Source organism: Corythoichthys intestinalis, chromosome 10 (genome assembly GCF_030265065.1).
Source record: "Corythoichthys intestinalis isolate RoL2023-P3 chromosome 10, ASM3026506v1, whole genome shotgun sequence".
NCBI lineage: Eukaryota > Metazoa > Chordata > Actinopteri > Syngnathiformes > Syngnathidae > Corythoichthys > Corythoichthys intestinalis.
In genome coordinates, this window is record NC_080404.1 from 55,455,343 (window position 1) to 55,474,196 (window position 18,854).

General features: G+C 39.9%; 1 protein-coding gene across 2 annotated transcripts; it reads left to right on the forward strand.

Moving 5' to 3' along the window:
* The first annotated feature begins 2,313 nt into the window (after positions 1 to 2,313).
* LOC130923126 (gastrula zinc finger protein XlCGF26.1-like) lies at positions 2,314 to 18,213 on the forward strand. Of its 2 annotated transcripts, XM_057848620.1 has the most exons (3): positions 2,314 to 2,661; positions 8,350 to 8,712; positions 15,064 to 18,213. In XM_057848620.1, the coding sequence occupies exons 1-3, from the start codon at positions 2,655 to 2,657 to the stop codon at positions 16,809 to 16,811; spliced, it is 2,118 nt and encodes a 705-aa protein (XP_057704603.1). In that variant the 5' UTR covers positions 2,314 to 2,654; the 3' UTR covers positions 16,812 to 18,213. The 2 variants fall into 2 exon arrangements, with proteins under 2 accessions (XP_057704603.1, XP_057704604.1); XM_057848621.1 differs by lacking the exon at positions 8,350 to 8,712.
* Positions 18,214 to 18,854: the final 641 nt, after the last annotated feature.

An 18,854-nucleotide genomic window follows, 5' to 3' on the forward strand; every position in this document is an offset into this window, starting at 1 on the left:
TCATATCTTTTCTCAAAGAAATTCTAAAAAGAAGCTTAAAGTTTTGAGAGTTTACATTACAAACCAAACATACTATTTCACCCGTGATCATCACGAGAACAGAGAAATGAAAAAAATGCAGAAATGTGTTGATTAGTAGGCCTGGACAAAAATGATTGTACACCTTTATTACTGTATTTTGTTTCACAACCTTTTGAGGCAATCACTGCAAACATGATTTTAACCAGAATTGACAATTCCGCACCTCTCAGCAGGCAGTAGGTATTAGCACACTGACGGAGCACTCACGTTATCAGAAATTTAAAATTCACAAAGGAACCGCCATATGTGGAGGTGAGGGGGTGGGTCAATTGAACTCTTGATGACCGAAAAAAAAGTTGAGCACTGTCAATCATTACCCAGAAAAAAAAAAAAAGACAACAATGTTTAATAACTGCAAAACGATGATGGCACAAACGAAACTTTTTGCAGCATAATCCAGCACTAACGACGAAGAAAAAAATGGCATCATCGCGGTTCCATTCCGCCGCAGATGGGGGGCTGCGCGTGACGTCATCACTTTACTTTATTACCAATATCTCGAAAACCGTAGCATTAAAAAAAAACTTTTTATAGCACAATCCAGCACTAACGAGGCTGAACCAAATGACACCACTGGGGTTCCATTCCGCCGCAGATGAGGGGCTGGGTGAACTCTGGATGACCTAAAAAACAACAACGTTTAATAACTACAAAACGATGGCAGTTCAAACGAAACTTTTTGCAGCACAAACCAGCACTAACGACGAAGAAAAAAATGGCATCATCGCCGTTCCATTCCGCCGCAGATGGGGGGCTGCGCGTGACGCCATCACTATAGAGCCTACCCACGTTCCACGTGCTCGCTGTATGGTTCCGCCCACTTGTCCGTCATTTTGACTCTGTATTAGCATTGTTTTCAATTGATGGCGGAATTTAAAATGCATTTCATGGAAGACCCGGTGCTTTCTGATGCCGCAAACCCACTGGATCTGTTGCATAAAAGGCGTTATGAGGAAAAGCTTCGTTCTATACAGTCGCCAGATCCATATTTGATGCCCAAATCGATGTTTTTCGACCCACTGTCTTCGCCCTGTCTGCCTGACATCTGCTACGCAGATATTTACAATGATCTTGTCTACACTAAATCAGCCTATTCTCACGAAAATATGAAAAACTTCAAGAGCTTGGAGGCTTATAAATACTTTGTTGCTGGTTGGGTGAAACAGGTCCTCGTCCACGATAATTCGGCAGGAATCTATCTTGTGCTTGGAAAGGTGAGTTACGAAATTTTCAATTCAAAATCTTTTGTTATTGCTAACATCCACTGTCAAGTCTAATGTATTTCATGTCGTTTGTCAATGGAGTTAAGGCTTTTAATGTTTATATGGTTTAGAGATAGCACTCTCACTACATACATACGTGTATGTTGTCGGCGATTAGCCTAGCAATGATCTTAATTGTGGTTATTTGTCAGCCCCGTAGACGAGGCCAGTTTCTTTCACTTGGTACCAGCTAAATATTATTCAAAAAATAACGATGGTGGAAGAAAGGGAAGTCACAAACATCTTGAATTTGAAACTATGTCGTACTACGTCGTATGTTGTCGGCGATTAGCCTAGCAATGATCTTAATTGTGGTTGTCAGGCCAAAACCCTCTAAATATATATTAAATGCATCTTACCGGATATAAAATGACTACTACATAGTCTGTGGTGATTTTTTGGTGTCCAGTTTTCACGTCGAATTGCAGCCGTCCATTTCGCTCTCCTCTTTGGATCCCTCGGAATACGGTAAAACTTCAAGTCTCTCCTTCCATCTTCTCTGTTAGTGCAACCAACAGCCACACACGCCTTCACCATTTTGATTATTAATGTTAAGGAGCAGAAAAACACGCCGTAAGTAGGAGAAACAGCCGTAACAGGTTAACACTATGTTTTGACGGACAAGTGTGCGGAACCATACAGCGAGCACGTGGTACGTGGGTAGGCTCTATACATTATTATTAATATCTCGAAAACCGTAGCAGTTCAAACAAAACTTTTTGCAGCACAATCCAGCACTAACGAGGCGCAATCAAATGACACCACTGGGGTTCCATTCCGACGCAGATGGGGGGCTGGGTGAACTCTGGATGACCTAAAAAACAATGTTTAATAACTGCAAAACGATGATGGCACAAACGAAACTCTTTGCAGCACAAACAAGCACAATCATAGCACAAACGATTGACATAATTTTTATATAAATTTGCGTCTGATGGGGGGCCAACTTCACGGAGGTGGCAAACCTCAGTGCGCGTTGACGTTAATTCTGCTGTGGCACAGCACCGTCCGATGGTCTGGGAGGGGATAGCTTTCTATGGAACGCTAGTGCTTAGAAGAAAATCCATTTTTCATCTCTCTTTGGCCCCATGGCATATAATAATCCACTGAACGATGACAAAAATGTTCGGAGACGCCAAGAATCCGTTCAATGTCGCTTCTGCTTCGAGTCGTTTGGGTCTACGTGGAAACCTGGACGCCTGCTTAGCTTAGCCTACCCTAGTTTAGTTTAGCTGCTAGCAAAGAGAACAAACAAACAGCGCGCTCGGTATCAACATATAACGCCGATCAAGCAAACATCGAGTCCCGAAAATGTCAGGTGAGTTGACGTTTGACTTGCTTGTCTCGCAAATACTGTACATTACAATTAGAGATACAAAATGCGCTGTGTATGCTCTTATTTGTGGTTTTTATTCTCTTTAAAGTGTATATGACACCGAAACGGAAATCTTAAATAGCATTACGATTAGAATTCACATCATATATTGAGACGATTCAACTTTTATGCAACAATTTGACAAAGCGCAGATGACGAGAAATGAATCTTTAACCCTTTAACACCCGAGCCTTAACCCAAACAATAATTTTGCTACAATGAAAGAAAACATTATCAATGAAAAATTGAGGGTTCAAATTTTTGAGTCTCAAACAGGGGTTAATTTGAGCTGGATCCATAAGCGGAGTTTGACTTTTGGGGCAGGGGGGGAGGCACAACATGTTGATGACCCGAAACGGTGTCAGCAATAAAATAATCATTTATTGTGCTATCATAGGTTTTCGCTCCGCCAACAGACACAAATATGAATGGGATTAGAGGATTTGTTCTATATATTTTACGAGCGATAATTTATACATGTGTCAGTCCTATATCTAATGCGTGATATGTTTTTTATTATAAAAGAGTACTCACTCTGGCCATTTCCCCTCCTTTGATTAGCCTAGGGTGGTTGGGTGGGATGGCGTGGCTCAGTGGTGGAGTAGTTGTCCCCCAACCCTGAGGCTGGGGGTTCGATTCTCCACCCTGATGAACTCGCCTAAGTATCCTTGAGCAAGATACTGAACCCCGCATTGCTCCTGGTGCTGTGTCACCAGTAGGTAGATGGCAATGTAGTGTAAAGCGCTTTGAGTACCTTGAGAGGTAGAAAAACGCTATACAAGTATAACACCATTTGGGTGGTGTCATCAGAACCAGCCATCGTCCTCTTTCTTGATATCTCGGGACATTTAGGTGGCTGCGCGTGTATAGTGGGCACCGCATCTGCTTTCAGCAACAATTTCTTAGCAAAACCTGATTTCATTTGTCCTATAGTTCGAATAGCTTTCAGGTGTAAAATGCGCACCACACAAAACTGTGCCGGACGCTGGATCTGCAAAATTAGCCCTCTTAGCACGGACGAACTTTACTCATTGTCTGCGTAGTCCAGCTCTTTTTCTCGTGTTCGGAAAAATCATGGGTACAACATTGCGACAAATGGCTATTAGTACACCCAGGGCCGGCCCAGCCTTTACGCAGACTATGCAGCTGCTTAGGGCCCCTGACCACGAGGAGGGGCCCCAATCTGGCAATTGTTTATTATTATATATATATATATATATGTTTATTTATTAATTTATATTCTATTTTGTTTACTACTTTTTGTTTTATTTGACTTGTGAGTTTTGATACTTAATTTCAAGCTTGAAAAATAAAAGTTCTTCCTTAACTCCTTTTCCTCTTTGAGAAAAAGGTTTGGCGCTATCTACTGTAAGTACTGACAATCATTTGGGGTGAGATGTTTGAAGTATGCCGTGCAACAAAACCTGATTAATATAAAAAGTATGGACGTATGGGTTGGATTACATGTATGGGTTTCACAGTACACTGTGACGAAATGGTGTGCCAAAAATATGGGCCCTTTGGCATTATTTTGCTCAGGGCCCCCAAATGGCCTGGGCCGGCCCTGTGTACGCCACATAGCATGACAGGTTTGAACCATTTTAATGATTTTTTTGATAAAACACGAACGCAACTCTCTCGTCGATAAACAACGATGGCACCTGCCTCGACCTTTTGTTTCCTTGTTATGACGTCTCCTCCAAATTCGGCTGTTTCCGGAATAATTTAAGAAATGTTCGTAATTTTCGAAATATTTTCGATAGTTGCTCATGAATGTGATTAATTTTTTTGTTAAGTTTATTAATATTTGTTATCTTGCCACATAACGGTTCTATTGATATCTCACAGCCCCTTAGTATTATAATACCATTTAAACGTTTCCCTCATCGCCGTCTGTCTCATAATATGAATTTTTGGGAGTCTCTGCGGGCTCTGCTCGCGAGCAGCACGGACTCAAAGGCTATGTCCGCTGCACTAGTGGTCCCGGTCGTTCTGCTTGGTCGTCCAGCGCCTGGCATCCTACCGGTTGTTCTGCTCGGTCGTCCGCCGCCTGGCATCTATTCGGTCGTCTTCCGCCGGCGCCCGGCCGTGCGGCTTGGCCTTTTTTTGCCCTTAAATCGGGTTGCAGGTCTTACCAAATGCGCTACTGCCCTCCAGTGGCCAGTTTTATTGCTTTAAAATGGATTTTTAGCATTGTGCTTTGGCGCTATGTTGAATCAGAACAAAATGTCTCTTGTGAAAAAAAACGTAAAAGACGTATAAACACGTCTTGGGGACACTGAAACAATTACAAATAGAACATATTTATACGTTTTGGGGACCAAATGAATTAAACCAGGGGTCCCCAAACTACGGCCCGCGGGCCGGAAATGGCCCACCTCCACATTTGGTCCGGCCCCCTGAACAATTAAAAAAAAAAATTATTTATTTTTACTTGTGTTATTTATTTCCTGGCTTTTTCTGTGAAGAACCCAGAGAGGGTTATTATCTATTTAATTGATAATGCTATTATTATGTGATATGATATGATATTTACTTTGGTTCCGTGAAGAATCCAGAAAGGGTTATTTTGATTGTGGCTTTCTGAAAAACAATAAATTTTTACATTTAGGCACTCCTGCAATCGTCACACTTTTTCTGTTACAAACTGACCCCGGCCCCTCATCAGAGAAGGGAAGAATTATGTGGCCCTCACAGGAAAAAGTTTCTTGAATTAGCAATATTTGATTTGAAGCTTTTATTTCCAATCGAATTACTCGAGTTAATCGATTAATCGTTGCAGTAAAGACGCAAATGTCCTACCCAAAATGTGGTCCAAACACAAAACTACATTACTTCAATCCACAAAAGTTGTTTCAATAAAAAAAATAATAAAATGAAGTTCAAATGTATTTTTTTAGTGTTACATTTATTTTTGCATTCAAACTTTTTTTCTTTGATTAAAAGTTTTTCTGATTGAAAATATTTGGTTGAAGCATTTTTTTTTTAGTGAATAATAAAGACGAGAGCTGAAACGAATACTTGAGCAACTCGAGTAACTGGAGTTTAAAAACTGATCCGAGTAATTTTATTCACCTCGAGGAATCGTTTAATTTTGCCAGCTCTAGGCATCACGTTTTGCCCGGACTATTTTTAATGCGGGACAACGCGCTGACATCACGTGTGTAAAGGAAGAAGCAATAAAATAAATAAATAAATAAATAAATACCGCAGCCGACAGCCGTTACAAACTGCGCCGACGTTGCTAAAAACTACGCCCTTATGTTGCTACGGTGGTAGCAAGTAGCGTCTGATGTGTATCATAGGTATCACATGTATGTAGAACTAGGTACGAAATGACCGACTCAGCGGCGTTAATAAAACAGCCGCCATCTTAAAGCAGTACACTTCTCAGCGCTCATAAATAAGATTAACGTTACTGTGACTCGCTCTCGTAACGTTATCCCTGCGGATGGCTAGGTTTTTATTCATTATGACCACGGTCGATGCGTGGCTAACTCTTACAGTACATACAGGCTTTATTTAATCTGTGAAAACAGCACTGTAAAGTGATTAGGGTGTAAAATAAAAACTTAATAATGCTAACTGCCAATTTTAGCTCACTAGTCATTGCTGGATAAAACACCAAGTAGCACTGTTGCCTAATGTGCTCCCCCAATGCAGCACAGCATTTATTTTGAATGCTGCAAAATCTCAAAAACTTATACAGTTGTGGTCAAAAGTTTACATACACTTGTGAAGAACATAATGTCATGGCTCTCTTGAGTTTCCAGTTATTTCTACAACTCGGATTTTTCTCCGATAGAGTGATTGGAACAGATACATCTTTGTCACAAAAAACATTCATGAAGTTTGGTTCTTTTATGACTTTATTATGGGTGAACAGAAAAAAGTGATCAAATCTGCTGGGTCACAAATATACATACAGCAGCGCTAATATTTGGTTACATGTCCCTTGGCCATTTTCACTTCAATTAGGCGCTTTTGGTAGCCATCCACAAGCTTCTGGCAAGCTTCTGGTTGAATCTTTGACCACTCCTCTTGACAGAATAGGTGCAGTTCAGTTAAATTTGATGGCTTTCTGACATGGACTTGTCTCTTCAGCATTGTCCACAAGTTCTCAATGGGGTTTAAGTCAGGCCATTTGAAAACCTTAATTCTAGCCTGATTTAGCCATTCCATTACCACTTTTGATGTGTGTTTGGGGTCATTGTCCTGTTGGAACACCCAACTGCGCCCAAGACCCAATCTTCGGGCTGATGACGTTAGGTTATCTTGAAGAATTTGAAGGTAATCCTCCTTCTTCATTATCCCATTTACTCTCTGTAAAGCACCAGTTCCATTGGCAGCAAAACAGCCCCACAGCATAATACTACCACCACCGTGCTTGACGGTAGCCATGGTGTACTTGGGGTTAAAGGCCTCACCTTTTCTTCTCCAAACATATTGCTGGGCATTGTGGCCAAACAGCTCGATTTTTGTTTTGTCTGACCACAGAACTTTCCTCCAGAAGGTCTTATCTTTGTCCATGTGATCAGCAGCAAACTTCAGTCGAGCCTTAAGGTGCCGCTTTTGGAGCAAGGGCTTCCTTCTTGCACGGCAGCCTCTCAGTCCATGGAGATGCTTGACTGTGGACACTGACACCTGTGTTCCAGCAGCTTCTAATTCATGGCAGATCTGCTTTTTGGCGATTCTCGGGTGAATCTTCCCCCTCCTGACCAATTTTCTCTCAGCAGCAGGTGATAGCTTGCGTTTTCTTCCTGATCGTGGCAGTGACAAAACAGTGCTATGCACTTTATACTTACAATCAATTGTTTGCACTGTTGCTCTTGGGACCTGCAGCTGCTTTGAAATGGCTCCAAGTGACTTTCCTGACTTGTTCAAGTCAATGATTCGCTTTTTCAGATCCATGTATGTATATTTTTGACCCAGCAGATTTGATCACTTTTTCTGTTAAGCCATAATTAAGTCATAAAAGAATGTTTTTTGTGACAAAAAAGTATCTGTTCCAATCACTCTATCGGAGAAAAATCAGAGTTGTAGAAATAACTGGAAACTCAAGAGAGCCATGACATTATGTTCTTCACAAGTGTATGTAAACGTTTGACCACAACTGTAGCTTGACACAATTGGAAAGTCAAATGAAACGTGGGAAAAACACCTAACTTTTAAGTGCTGTGTGTTAAGTGTAACGACATTTTTAGATATGAAATATATATATTTTTTATAAGATCTAAAAGTTTTTTTAAGTGAAAGCAGTGAATTAGTCTTTTTTTTGGTGTCACATTTGAGATGCAATTGTTGGCTGTTTTCAACAATGTACATCGAAAATAAAGACATTGATTGACTGAAAATGGTTCAATATTAGATGAAATGTCTTTTTTTCTCATCTATATAATTGGTCTTTACCTAAAAAAAATGTTTTATCCGATTGCTCGATTAATCGATAACATTTTCAGTTGATTACTCAATTACCAAAATATTCGCGAGCTGCAGCCCTAATAAAGACACAAATCTACCTCTATACAAATGCGAGCAAAACGATCGCAATGTACAGCCCTTTAAATATTGTGGGGGTTGAATAAGGCAAATGAAGAAATACGATTTGGCCCATGTGTCTTGGTCTTGCAGATGTCAGTCAAGAGCAACACCAGGAGTTTACTCGCACCAAAGAAGAGGAGGAGGAAGAGTTGTCACACATCAAGAAGGAGGAGGATGATGAATTCGTCCACATTAAAGAGGAGCAAAAGGAGTATTTCATTCAAGTTGAGAAGCCCCACATTGAGGAGGAACAGCAACCTTATGCCCTTAAAAAGGAGGTCTCCAAGTGGACTGGTGAGCCCTTGAAGGTTGAAAATGGAGGTCTGATTGAGGCCAGCAGAGTGGCAGAGCCTCCCAGTGGCAGCAGCAGTTGTTCAAAAGAAGGATCCCAAGCACACGACTTCATCGCTCAACCATCAGAGAGTGACGACGCCACAGCACACTCGCTGTTGTGTGAGTATCACGTTACTCACCTTGAGGGCAGTGCGAGTGTCTGTCTGAAGACAAAACTGTCATTTAGTGGCGGTCGTTTAATCCATTTCATCTTTATGCGATAGTGTGTCCAATCTAGGGCTGTCCCAAAGTCTGAGACCGATTACTCAGCCGACTATTTTTACGATTATATATGGCGGAAAACACTCGGGTGACTTGAAGTTCCGCTCTGAGACCCCCAATTTGGCCAAATTTCAAAATTGTCCGATATGCATGTGTGATACATCATTGGAAAGCTCAAAATCTCAATTTTCTGGGGGAAGAAAAATTTTGGACAGGGGGGCATTAAAAAAAAAACAAAAACGTTTTTTAAACAGCAAAACCCTGTCTGGAGGTGAGAGCACGCGAGAGCAGAATTACAGACGCCATGACTTTAATGAGATATTATCGCATAATTGTCTTGTTTCTAGGGCTGCAGCTATTGATTATTTTAGTCGTCGATTAATCGATGAACTAGTTCGAATAATCGAGTAATTGGAAAAGAAACATGAAAAATTAAAAATACCTGAGCTGAGCCTCAAACGGTATTAAAAATAAATGAGGATCTATGTTCAACAAAAGAACAATTGGCGAACTCACACGGCAAAAGTCCGCTAGCTTAAATGCTATACTTTTTTTCCCATTGCTATTAACAAATGGTTCAGACTCATATTCCCACAAAAAAAATGGCTAAATATACATATAAATTAAATTACAAATACATTAAAAAACATTAGCCCAAAGAAAAACTTACGTTGGTCTTAATAGGGAGCAGTTGGATTCAGCCATGTGAAATGAGGCAGACCAGAGGGCAATGTATCCACCCTAATCAATAAACTAAATGTAAACACTTTCAAAATAAAACAGAGCTGAAACGAGTACTCGAGCAACTCGAGTAACTCGAGTTTAAAAACTGATCCGAGTAATTTTATTCACCTCGAGGAATCGTTTAATTTTGCCAGCTCTAAGCATCACGTTTTGCCCGGACTACTTTTAATGCGGGACAACGCGCTGACGTCACGTGCGTAGAGGATGAAGCAATAAAAAAATACCTTACTGTGGCCGACAGCCGCCACAAAAGACGCCGACGTTGCTAAATACTAGCCCGCACAATGCTACGTTGGTAACAGATAGCGTCTGATGCGTCTCATAGAGATCACATGTATGTTGAACTAGATGCAAAATGACAGACTCGGCCGCGTCTGGGCAGCGTTAGTAAACAGCCGCCATCTTAATAAAGCAGTAGAGCGCTAAGCGCTAATAAATAAGATTAACGTTACTGTCGCTACTAGCTCACGTAACGTTAGCCCTGCGGAGGGCTAGGTTTCAATTAATTATGACCACTGTCGATGCGTAGCTAACGTATCTTACATACAGGCTTTAACATAACATAGCATTGTGGAGTGATGAGGGTGTGAAATAAAAACTTAATCATGCCAACTATCAATTTTAGCTCAGTAGTCATTGCTCGATAAAACACAGAGTAGCACTGGTCCCTAATGTGCTCCAATACAGCTTGTATCATACATTTATTTTGAACACTGCAAAAACTCAAAATCCTATCAGGGCTTACAGTTTAGACTAACTTAAAACTTAACTAGAACTTAAAAATGGCTTGACACAAAGAGAAATTCAATTGAAACACGTGGGAAAAAATCCTAACTTTTAAGTGATGTGTGTTATCAAGCGTAACGGCATTTTCAGGTAAGATATATATATATATATATATATATATTTTTTTTTAAATAAGATCTAAAAGTTTTTTGAGTGAAAGCAGTGAATTAGTCTTTTTTTAAATTCTAGTTACATCTGAGATGCAATTGTTGGCTGTTTTCAACAATATACATCGAAAATAAAGACATTGATTGACTGAAAATGGTTCAAGATTAGATGAAATGTCTTGTTTTCTCATGTATATTTATAATTGCTCTTCACCTAAAAATATATTTGTTTTATCCGATTACTCGATTCATCGATAGAATTTTCAGTCGATTACTCGATTACTAAAATATTCAATAGCTGCAGCCCTAAAAACATTACAACGGCACTTTAATTAAATGAATACTAAATAATACGAAACAAAATTTAATTCGAATATTTTTTTCTAATCGAATACTCGAGTTAATCGATTTATCGTTGCAGCACTACTTGTTTCCATCCAAAAACTCCATGTCACATGTATCACTGAATATCAAGACACAGCTGTGAATGGCCACAGCTGTATTTTTGGGGGATTTTATGGGTGAAACGTGGTAATATAACAAGGGTCGCGATGCAGAAATCGCAGACTTCAGCGAGTGGTCGAGATTTCCCTTTTTCATATATTTACCCTTTAAATGTTTTTTTTTTTTTTTTTCTTCAATTTTTCTTTGTTTGGATCGATTATTTATCATCTAACATATCGAAGAAAAAGCAACAGTAACAAAAAAATACAATTTAGTGATAGTTATGAGGTAGATATCCGTGACTTTTTTACAGACGCCATTTTTTCATTGTGACGTAATTTGTTTAAAAGTTTAAAACTGTGGTCTCCAAACTATTCCACATAGGGCCGCAGTGGGTGCAGGATTTCACTCCAACAAAACAAGACCACACCTTTTCACCAATCTGGTGTTTTATAAGTGTAATCAGTTGATTGCAGTCTGGTGCTGCTTGTTTTAGTACAAACCAAATTGGTTAAAAGGTCTGTGCTTGATCGGTATGAACAAAAACCAGGACCCACAGCTGCCCTCGAGAAACGGGTTGGAGACCCTTGGTTTAAAATATGCGAGGGAATAATTTTTTAAAGTCGTTTTTTTTTTTTTTTTAACAAAATATTAGAATTCGAATAATGATTCTAAGCTAAAAATGACAGACATTTTGAATAATAAATATAATTACCTTGTTTTCATGGCTGGGTTAAAACAAAAACGGTTGCGCAACGTCTGTAAACGGGGGTTTGAAGCGTAAAACGGGCAAATTAACTCATTTGCTCCTAGAAACGTATAAAGATGTTCTATTTTTAAATGCTTAATTGTCCCACAAACGTATTTATACGTCTTTTGCATTTTTTTGTACAAGAAGCATCTAGAGCAGGGGTGTCCAAACTTTTTGCATAGGGGGCCAGATTTGGCGTGGTAAAAATGTGGGGGGCCGACCTTGGCTGACGTGCTTTACGTAGAACAATATATTTAAGCAAAATTTAGCAAGCCGTTCAGTGTGTCACATTTGCTTTATTATTTTTTTTATGAATAATTTCAACAATCTTGCAAAAAGCCTTTGCGGCGTTCTCTTCCAACTCTCGGGCTCTTGCGAAATACTACTGCTGTAAAATTAAACTAGCTTCAAGTTGCTTCAATTTATCGCTGCGTATCTTCCCTGTAATCTTGTCGTACATGTCAGCGTGCCTTGTTTGGTAATATCGCCTCATTGAAATCTTTAAAAACAGCGACTGTCTCTTTGCAAATGAGGCAAGACACAGTTGTTGCGCATTTTAGTGAAGAAATAGTCCAATTTCCATCTATCCTTGAAGCGTCGGCCATCACAGTCAACTTTTTTTTGTCGATTGTCGCCATTTAAGAAAATTGGAAGTAGAGGGTCACACGGAGTAATGTTGCTTAGCCCTTAAATTCCTGCAACATGAAGCAATTATCAGAGAATCCCAAAATTTGAAAAATAAGGTCCTAATGAAACCTTTTTTTCAAATTTGTGAAAAGAAAAGTCAAAATGAATATGTGTAATAAGCGCTCTAATGTCTATAACCCATGCTAAATCCTGTTTTTTTTCTCATGGAACCTGCAGATGCATGTGTTGACTTGCATCCATAGTTTTTTTTTTTTTTTTTTTCAAAAAGAAATGTCAAAATTCTAAATTAGTCAGAAAATCATGAAATTTTAGGTGTATCAAATGTGATACATTTGGCAATAAAGGGTTAAAGTGCTGCTGCCTTTTAGTGAGTAAATGAGGAGAAGCATTTCGTGTGTAAGCTACTTCATATGCTGGTTGCAGTACTGCTGACCAATTTGTTAAGTCTGTGTGCAGGCCAGAGGTTATTGATTTTATGACAGGGGCTGGGGGCCGGATGATATTTGACCACGGGCTGCATTTAGCCCCCGGGCCGGACTTTGGACATGTCTGATCTAGAGCTTCAGATCTATCGCCGAAACAAAAAACAAGCCTCAAAACCAATTTTAAAGCAATAAAACTGGCCACTGGAGGGCAGTAGCGCATTTGTTAAGACCCCACAACCCAATTCAAACAGTACAACTTTATTAGGGAAGTTAGCAGAGCCCCTTCGCAGCTTGCTGCTCAAGTCCACCGCACGCTCGAGTGTCCTGCACGGAAACACGCACGGGCAAACCAGTTCCCCCCCCCAGGAACATAAGTTCCCCAGGCGAACAAGACAGTGGTCACCACAAAAAAAAGACTAAAAAAAAATCCATCTTTACGAGACAGTCAGCAATGAGGGAAAAGTTTAACCGCTGTCGCAGCCACCAAACGTCATCTCTCAGTTAGGTAAGTGTGAATAAATTGTTACTTTGCGATCAAAAGCTCTATTTGGCTGGTTGTTCATGTTATTTTGTAAAAGGAAAACATTATTCAGATGTTTGGGATGTCACTGAAGCAAAAAATAGCCGTGTTAAAGTCAAAGTTATGTTTGAAATTTTTGCGTTTACAAAAAGCTAATTTTCTCCGTTTTTTCATCAGAAATTGGAAAATTGCTCAAACTAAGCTATTTTCTAATGCTGATTTCTAAAGAATGGAAAAAGATATGAACTTACTTTTTTTTCTGCTGAAAGAAGAGAGTCAACTCTTTCTTTTGGTGGGTTCCATGTTTATATAGCAATAGAACTGAATTTTTTGTGGGCCTTGCAAAATCAGTCAAAATCCAGTAAAATGGCCGGGAGCGAAGGGCCTTGCTCCGTTGAAAATGGCTGGGAGTGAATGAGTTAAAAATAGTTCCGGGGGGTAATACGCCATGAATCTGCTATGGCAGCATATAGACATATAGTTCTATCAAACACAACAGTTGTTTTGGCTTAAAATACAGCAGTTTCTTTTAAAGAGGAGTGAAAGAGCAGAAACTGCTTTTTCAGTCTTGTCTGTGTTTTCCGCCATATATATATACAGTGGGGAGAACAAGTATTTGATAACACTGCCAATGGGAAAACCCATTGGCAGTGTATCAAATACTTGTTCTCCCCACTGTATTAGAGGTGGGAATCTTTGGGCACCTAACGATTCGATTACGATTCAGAGGCTACGATTTGATTATAAATTGATTATTGATGACACCCCCCCTCCCCCGCTATTAGCTGCTTTTAAGGTTTTGTACTTTAGTTACAAAAACTGTAAAAAATAAATAAATAAATAAATAAATAAATAAAGGCTTAAATAAACGACTATTTCAGTATCACGTTAACAGTTAAAAACAATATTCAAATCCCCATTCTGTATCAGCAGCTTTAAACTACATTCAATTAATTTAACGTTGTGAATCAACTATTGAAGTTGTTAAAATTGCTCCCGTTATTCCATAATTTCCCTTTCGTCTGCTTTCGACATGTGAAAGTTTTAAAACTATTTTAAAGATAGATTCAAGTCAATATTTTACCGGTTAAGGAGTAGTTTAGATAAAAAGTTAATTAGGTTTGCTTGGAAGGTTCGCTACAGCAGCCTTGCTGGGAAGTCCACTGCTTTAAGATGGCAGCCGTTTACTAACGCCCGCATCTAGCTTTCTGTAGATGTCCTTCTAACGCCACCGAGTCTATATTGCATCTGGTCCTATATTAATATGATATCTACCGTAACATTATGTGGACGTACTTTGTAGCAGCTGTCGGCAGCAGTCGGGTATGTTGTTGTTTTTTTTTTTTATCTCGCGGCATGATTTGAGCTAAAGCCGTGAGTTGAGAATTGGCATTACCCGAGGGGCCGGGTAATGACAAGCATGATGTGTAGCTACTCTCGCTCCGTTCCTCATTGCGTCCCGAAGACTGTGCGGCGCGCTGAGTGTGTTTTACTTCCGCTTTACTTGACATATTTCAATAATCGGAATTTGGATGTTTGTGAATCGTTCTCGAATCTTCCACGGCCGAATCACGAATAATCTAAGAATCGGAAATTTCGCACACCCCTAATATATATACAGTGGGGCAAAAAAGTATTTAGTCAGCCACCAATTGTGCCAATTCTCCCACAAGATCGGCCCCCCACATTTTTACCACACCAAATCTGGTCCAAAAAGTTTGGACAACCCTGATCTAATATGTACACGCTCTCTCAGCCAGTCTAACCTCACGGCCTACTAGCTGAATAGACTGTTCATAAAATATGTCTTCTTGCGTCTTGCAGGTTTCAGCAAATATCTTGGTCCTGAGTGGCAGGAGCCAGAATCTACCGGCGTTGAAGAGGATGTTGAGCCCCCCCAAATCAAAGAGGAGGAACCAGAGCCCTGTCAACAGGAGGACGGTATCAACAGGTGGACTGGTGAGCCCTTGAAGAATGAAGATGATCTGAGCCAGAGCAGCAGCAACCGTGACGACAAACCCTGCAAATGCTCTCAATGCGGGAAAACCTTTGCTAATATCTATAATTGTCGTATACATATGAGGTGCCACACTGGTGAAAAACCTTTTGTCTGCTCAGTTTGCGGTCAAAGATTTCGTCACAAGTCCACCTTAAAATCACACATAAGAACCCACACTGGAGAAAAACCTTTTGTCTGCTCCGTTTGCGGTCAAAGATTCCGTCAGATGAACAGATTAAAAACTCACACCAGAAGGCACACTAGGCAAAAACCTTCTTCCTGCTCAAGTGGTGATCAAGGTTGCACTGAAAATCAAAGCTTACAAACCCACATAAAAACCCACACCGGAGAAAAACCTTTTGCCTGCTCAATTTGTGGTCAAGGTTTCTTTCATGAGCGAAACAGAAAAAGGCACATGAGGAAAAAACACACCGGAGAAATACCTTTTCAATGCTCAGTTTGTGGCCAGATATTCAGTCACGAGAGTGCCTTGATCAAACACACGAGAACCCACGCTGGAGAAAAACCTTTTGCCTGCTCAATTTGTGGTCAAGGTTTCATTCATGAGCGAAACATAAACAGGCACATGAGAAAAAAACACACTGGAGAAAAACCTTTTCAATGCTCAGTTTGTGGCCAAACATTCAGTCACGAGAGCGCCTTCATCAAACACACAAGAACCCACGCTGTAGAAAAACCTTTTGTTTGCTCAATTTGTGGGCTAAGTTTCTTTCATGAGCAACACTTAAAAAGGCACATGAGAAAAAAACACACCGGAGAAATACCTTTTCAATGCTCAGTTTGTGGCCAAATATTCACGCACGAGGAGGCCTTGATCAAACACACAAGAACCCACAATAGCGAAAAACGTTTCGAGTGCACAGTTTGTGGCAAAAGTTTCGACTACAAAAGCCGCTTTACAGAACACACAAGGACCCACACTGGTGAAAAACCTTTTATTTGCCCAATTTGCGGTCAAAGATTCGGTCGAAACAGTGACTTAAAAATACACAGTATAAGCCACACTGGAGAAAAACTTTTCACGTGCTCAGTTTGTGGCCGAAATTTTACCCACAAGGGCCTCTTAATATCACACTCAAGAATCCACACTGGTGAAAAACCATTTGTTTGCTCAACTTGCGGTCGATGTTTCCCTGTTATGCGAAGTTTACAACACCACATAAGAACCCACACCGGGGAAAAACCTTTTGCCTGCTCGACTTGTGGCCGAGGTTTCACTGTAAAGCAAAGCTTACAAAGCCACATGAGAACCCACACGGGAGAAAAACCTTTTGCCTGCTCAATTTGTGGTCGAGGTTACACTGTAAAGCAAAGCTTAAAAAGCCACATGAGATCCCACACCGGAGAAAAACCTTTTGCCTGCTCAATTTGTGGTCGACGTTTCGCTGTAAAGCTGGGTTTACAATACCACATAAGCACCCACACCGGAGAAAAACCTTTTGTCTGCTCAATTTGTGGTCGAGGGTTCACCGGACAGAATCGCTTGCAATACCACCTCGGAACCCACACCAGAGAAAAACCTTCTGCCTGCTCAGGTTCGCCCAAAGATTGAGTCACAAGTGCATCGTAACCCTTTAGACCCCAAGCATTTTTTTGTAAAATTAGGTTTTGATTTTTCTACGAGTAGTTACAAACTAAGTTAACAGTTCAAACATGCCTTATTATAAATATTTTTATTCCCGAATCACCAAAAGATGATGCCATGAACTTTTCTCCAAAATATTCACATTTTGAAAGTGTCATAACCAGTGCATAGATTTCACTAATATTTCACGGGGAACGCGGCACGGGCCGATCCGTAGGAGGCCTATATTCACTGAAATTCAAGTATTTTCAAAACCAAAGCCGCGAGCGACCTAAAACAAAAACGGGCCCCTCCCTTAGGCTAATATGAGTCTCTCAAATGAGCAGCGGCATCAAAAAATTCAAAGTCGTTCCCAAATGAAATCCCAATGAATTATTTTATATCTATTACACAACTTAAAATGGCTATAAAATTCTCAGAATTTAAGCTTGATGCACAAAAATGACCAAATGCAGAGATAATCACCTACATGTTAAAAATTGCCATTGATCCTGAAAATGTTTTTGCCCGAAATAGCGACTTGTTTTATTTTTAGTTCAATTTTGAAATAAGTCTTCAACAACTAATAAATCACTGTTTTCACATAAGAAAGTTTATACTTGAGGAAAGCATGCGGAACCATTTTAATTTTACTTAACAAAAGCTAATTTTCCATTTTTCTATGTACAATCACAACTTATTTAGGTTGAATTCCGATGTCACTATTGCCAAGCATTGTACTCGAGTAAGAGTAGCATTACTTCCAAATAAAATCACTCAAGTAAAAGTCCTGACACTGGGAGATACAGATCTTAGACCCGCCCATGTAGGTTTGGGGACATTTCGAGGAGACCTGTTGATTGTTGGACATGTCCTATCATACCTGTCAAGTTGTACGGTTTCGGCGTAATTTGTACAAGTGAGCACTGATTTTGAAATGTGTACGCCGTACGTTTAAAATCTGTACATTTTTCGTGCATCACCGTTTTTTTTTTTCTCTGGATTTTGTCACCGTTTCGGCAACGAGACAATGTGCATTACTATGCGTTACTACGTTAGTTGAATGACGCGAGGAAATTCAGAGACACTAAGAGCGAAGAGTTTGTTGTGACACTGTTGCAAACGCGATGCTAGGCTAGGTGGCTCCAATATTTCCTGACTGTAGCCGACAGCCTACAATCTACGTTTAGATATCTCATGCATGTAGAACTACATGCAAAATGACAGACTCGGTGGCGTTAGTAAACAGCCGCCATCTTAAAGAAGTAGACTTCTCAGAAAGGCTCTGTTGTTGTGAACCTTCCTAGTGAACCTAAGTAACTTTTTATCTAAACTACAGGGGTGAAAGTGGCTAGAATTTCTTGCCAGAACTCTCCGACGTGAAGGTCGCCACGGAGCCAGAAATCTTATTTATTTTTCTTTCGATTTTTTTTTTTTTTTTTTGGGGGGGGGGGGGGGGTCAAACCTCTTAAACTACTGAAATGCAAAGAAAACTGGTTTAGCGCAGTTATTTCTATAACACATACGAAAACTGATTTTCTTTCAAAGTTGTATTTTTTAATTGATTTGCAAAATAAAAGTTAACAAAAACAGTAATAACCCCAACCTCCATCTTCTAATTTTTATTTTCCCTTCCTTACATACTAAATGCCAAATCTCAATTTTAACTACCGGTACTTAAGAACATAGGATATATATTAAAATTGAAGTTAATGTAAAGTTGTTTTTTTGTTTAAAGTTGTTTTTTTGTTTTCAATAATAAAGATATAAGCAGTGTTGTTAATAACGGCGTTACAATATAACGGCGTTACTAACGGCGTTATTTTTTTCAGTAATGAGTAATCTAATTAATTACTTTTCTCATCTTGGCAACGCCGTTACCGTTACTGAGGCGGGAAAGGCGTGCGTTACTATGCGTTACTAAGTTGGTTAAATAAAAAAAAGTCTGAGAGAAACGGACTCACGGGGACGAGAGCAGAGCAGGAGTGGGGAAGACGGCGCCGTTGCAACCGCGATGCTAGATGGCTCCAA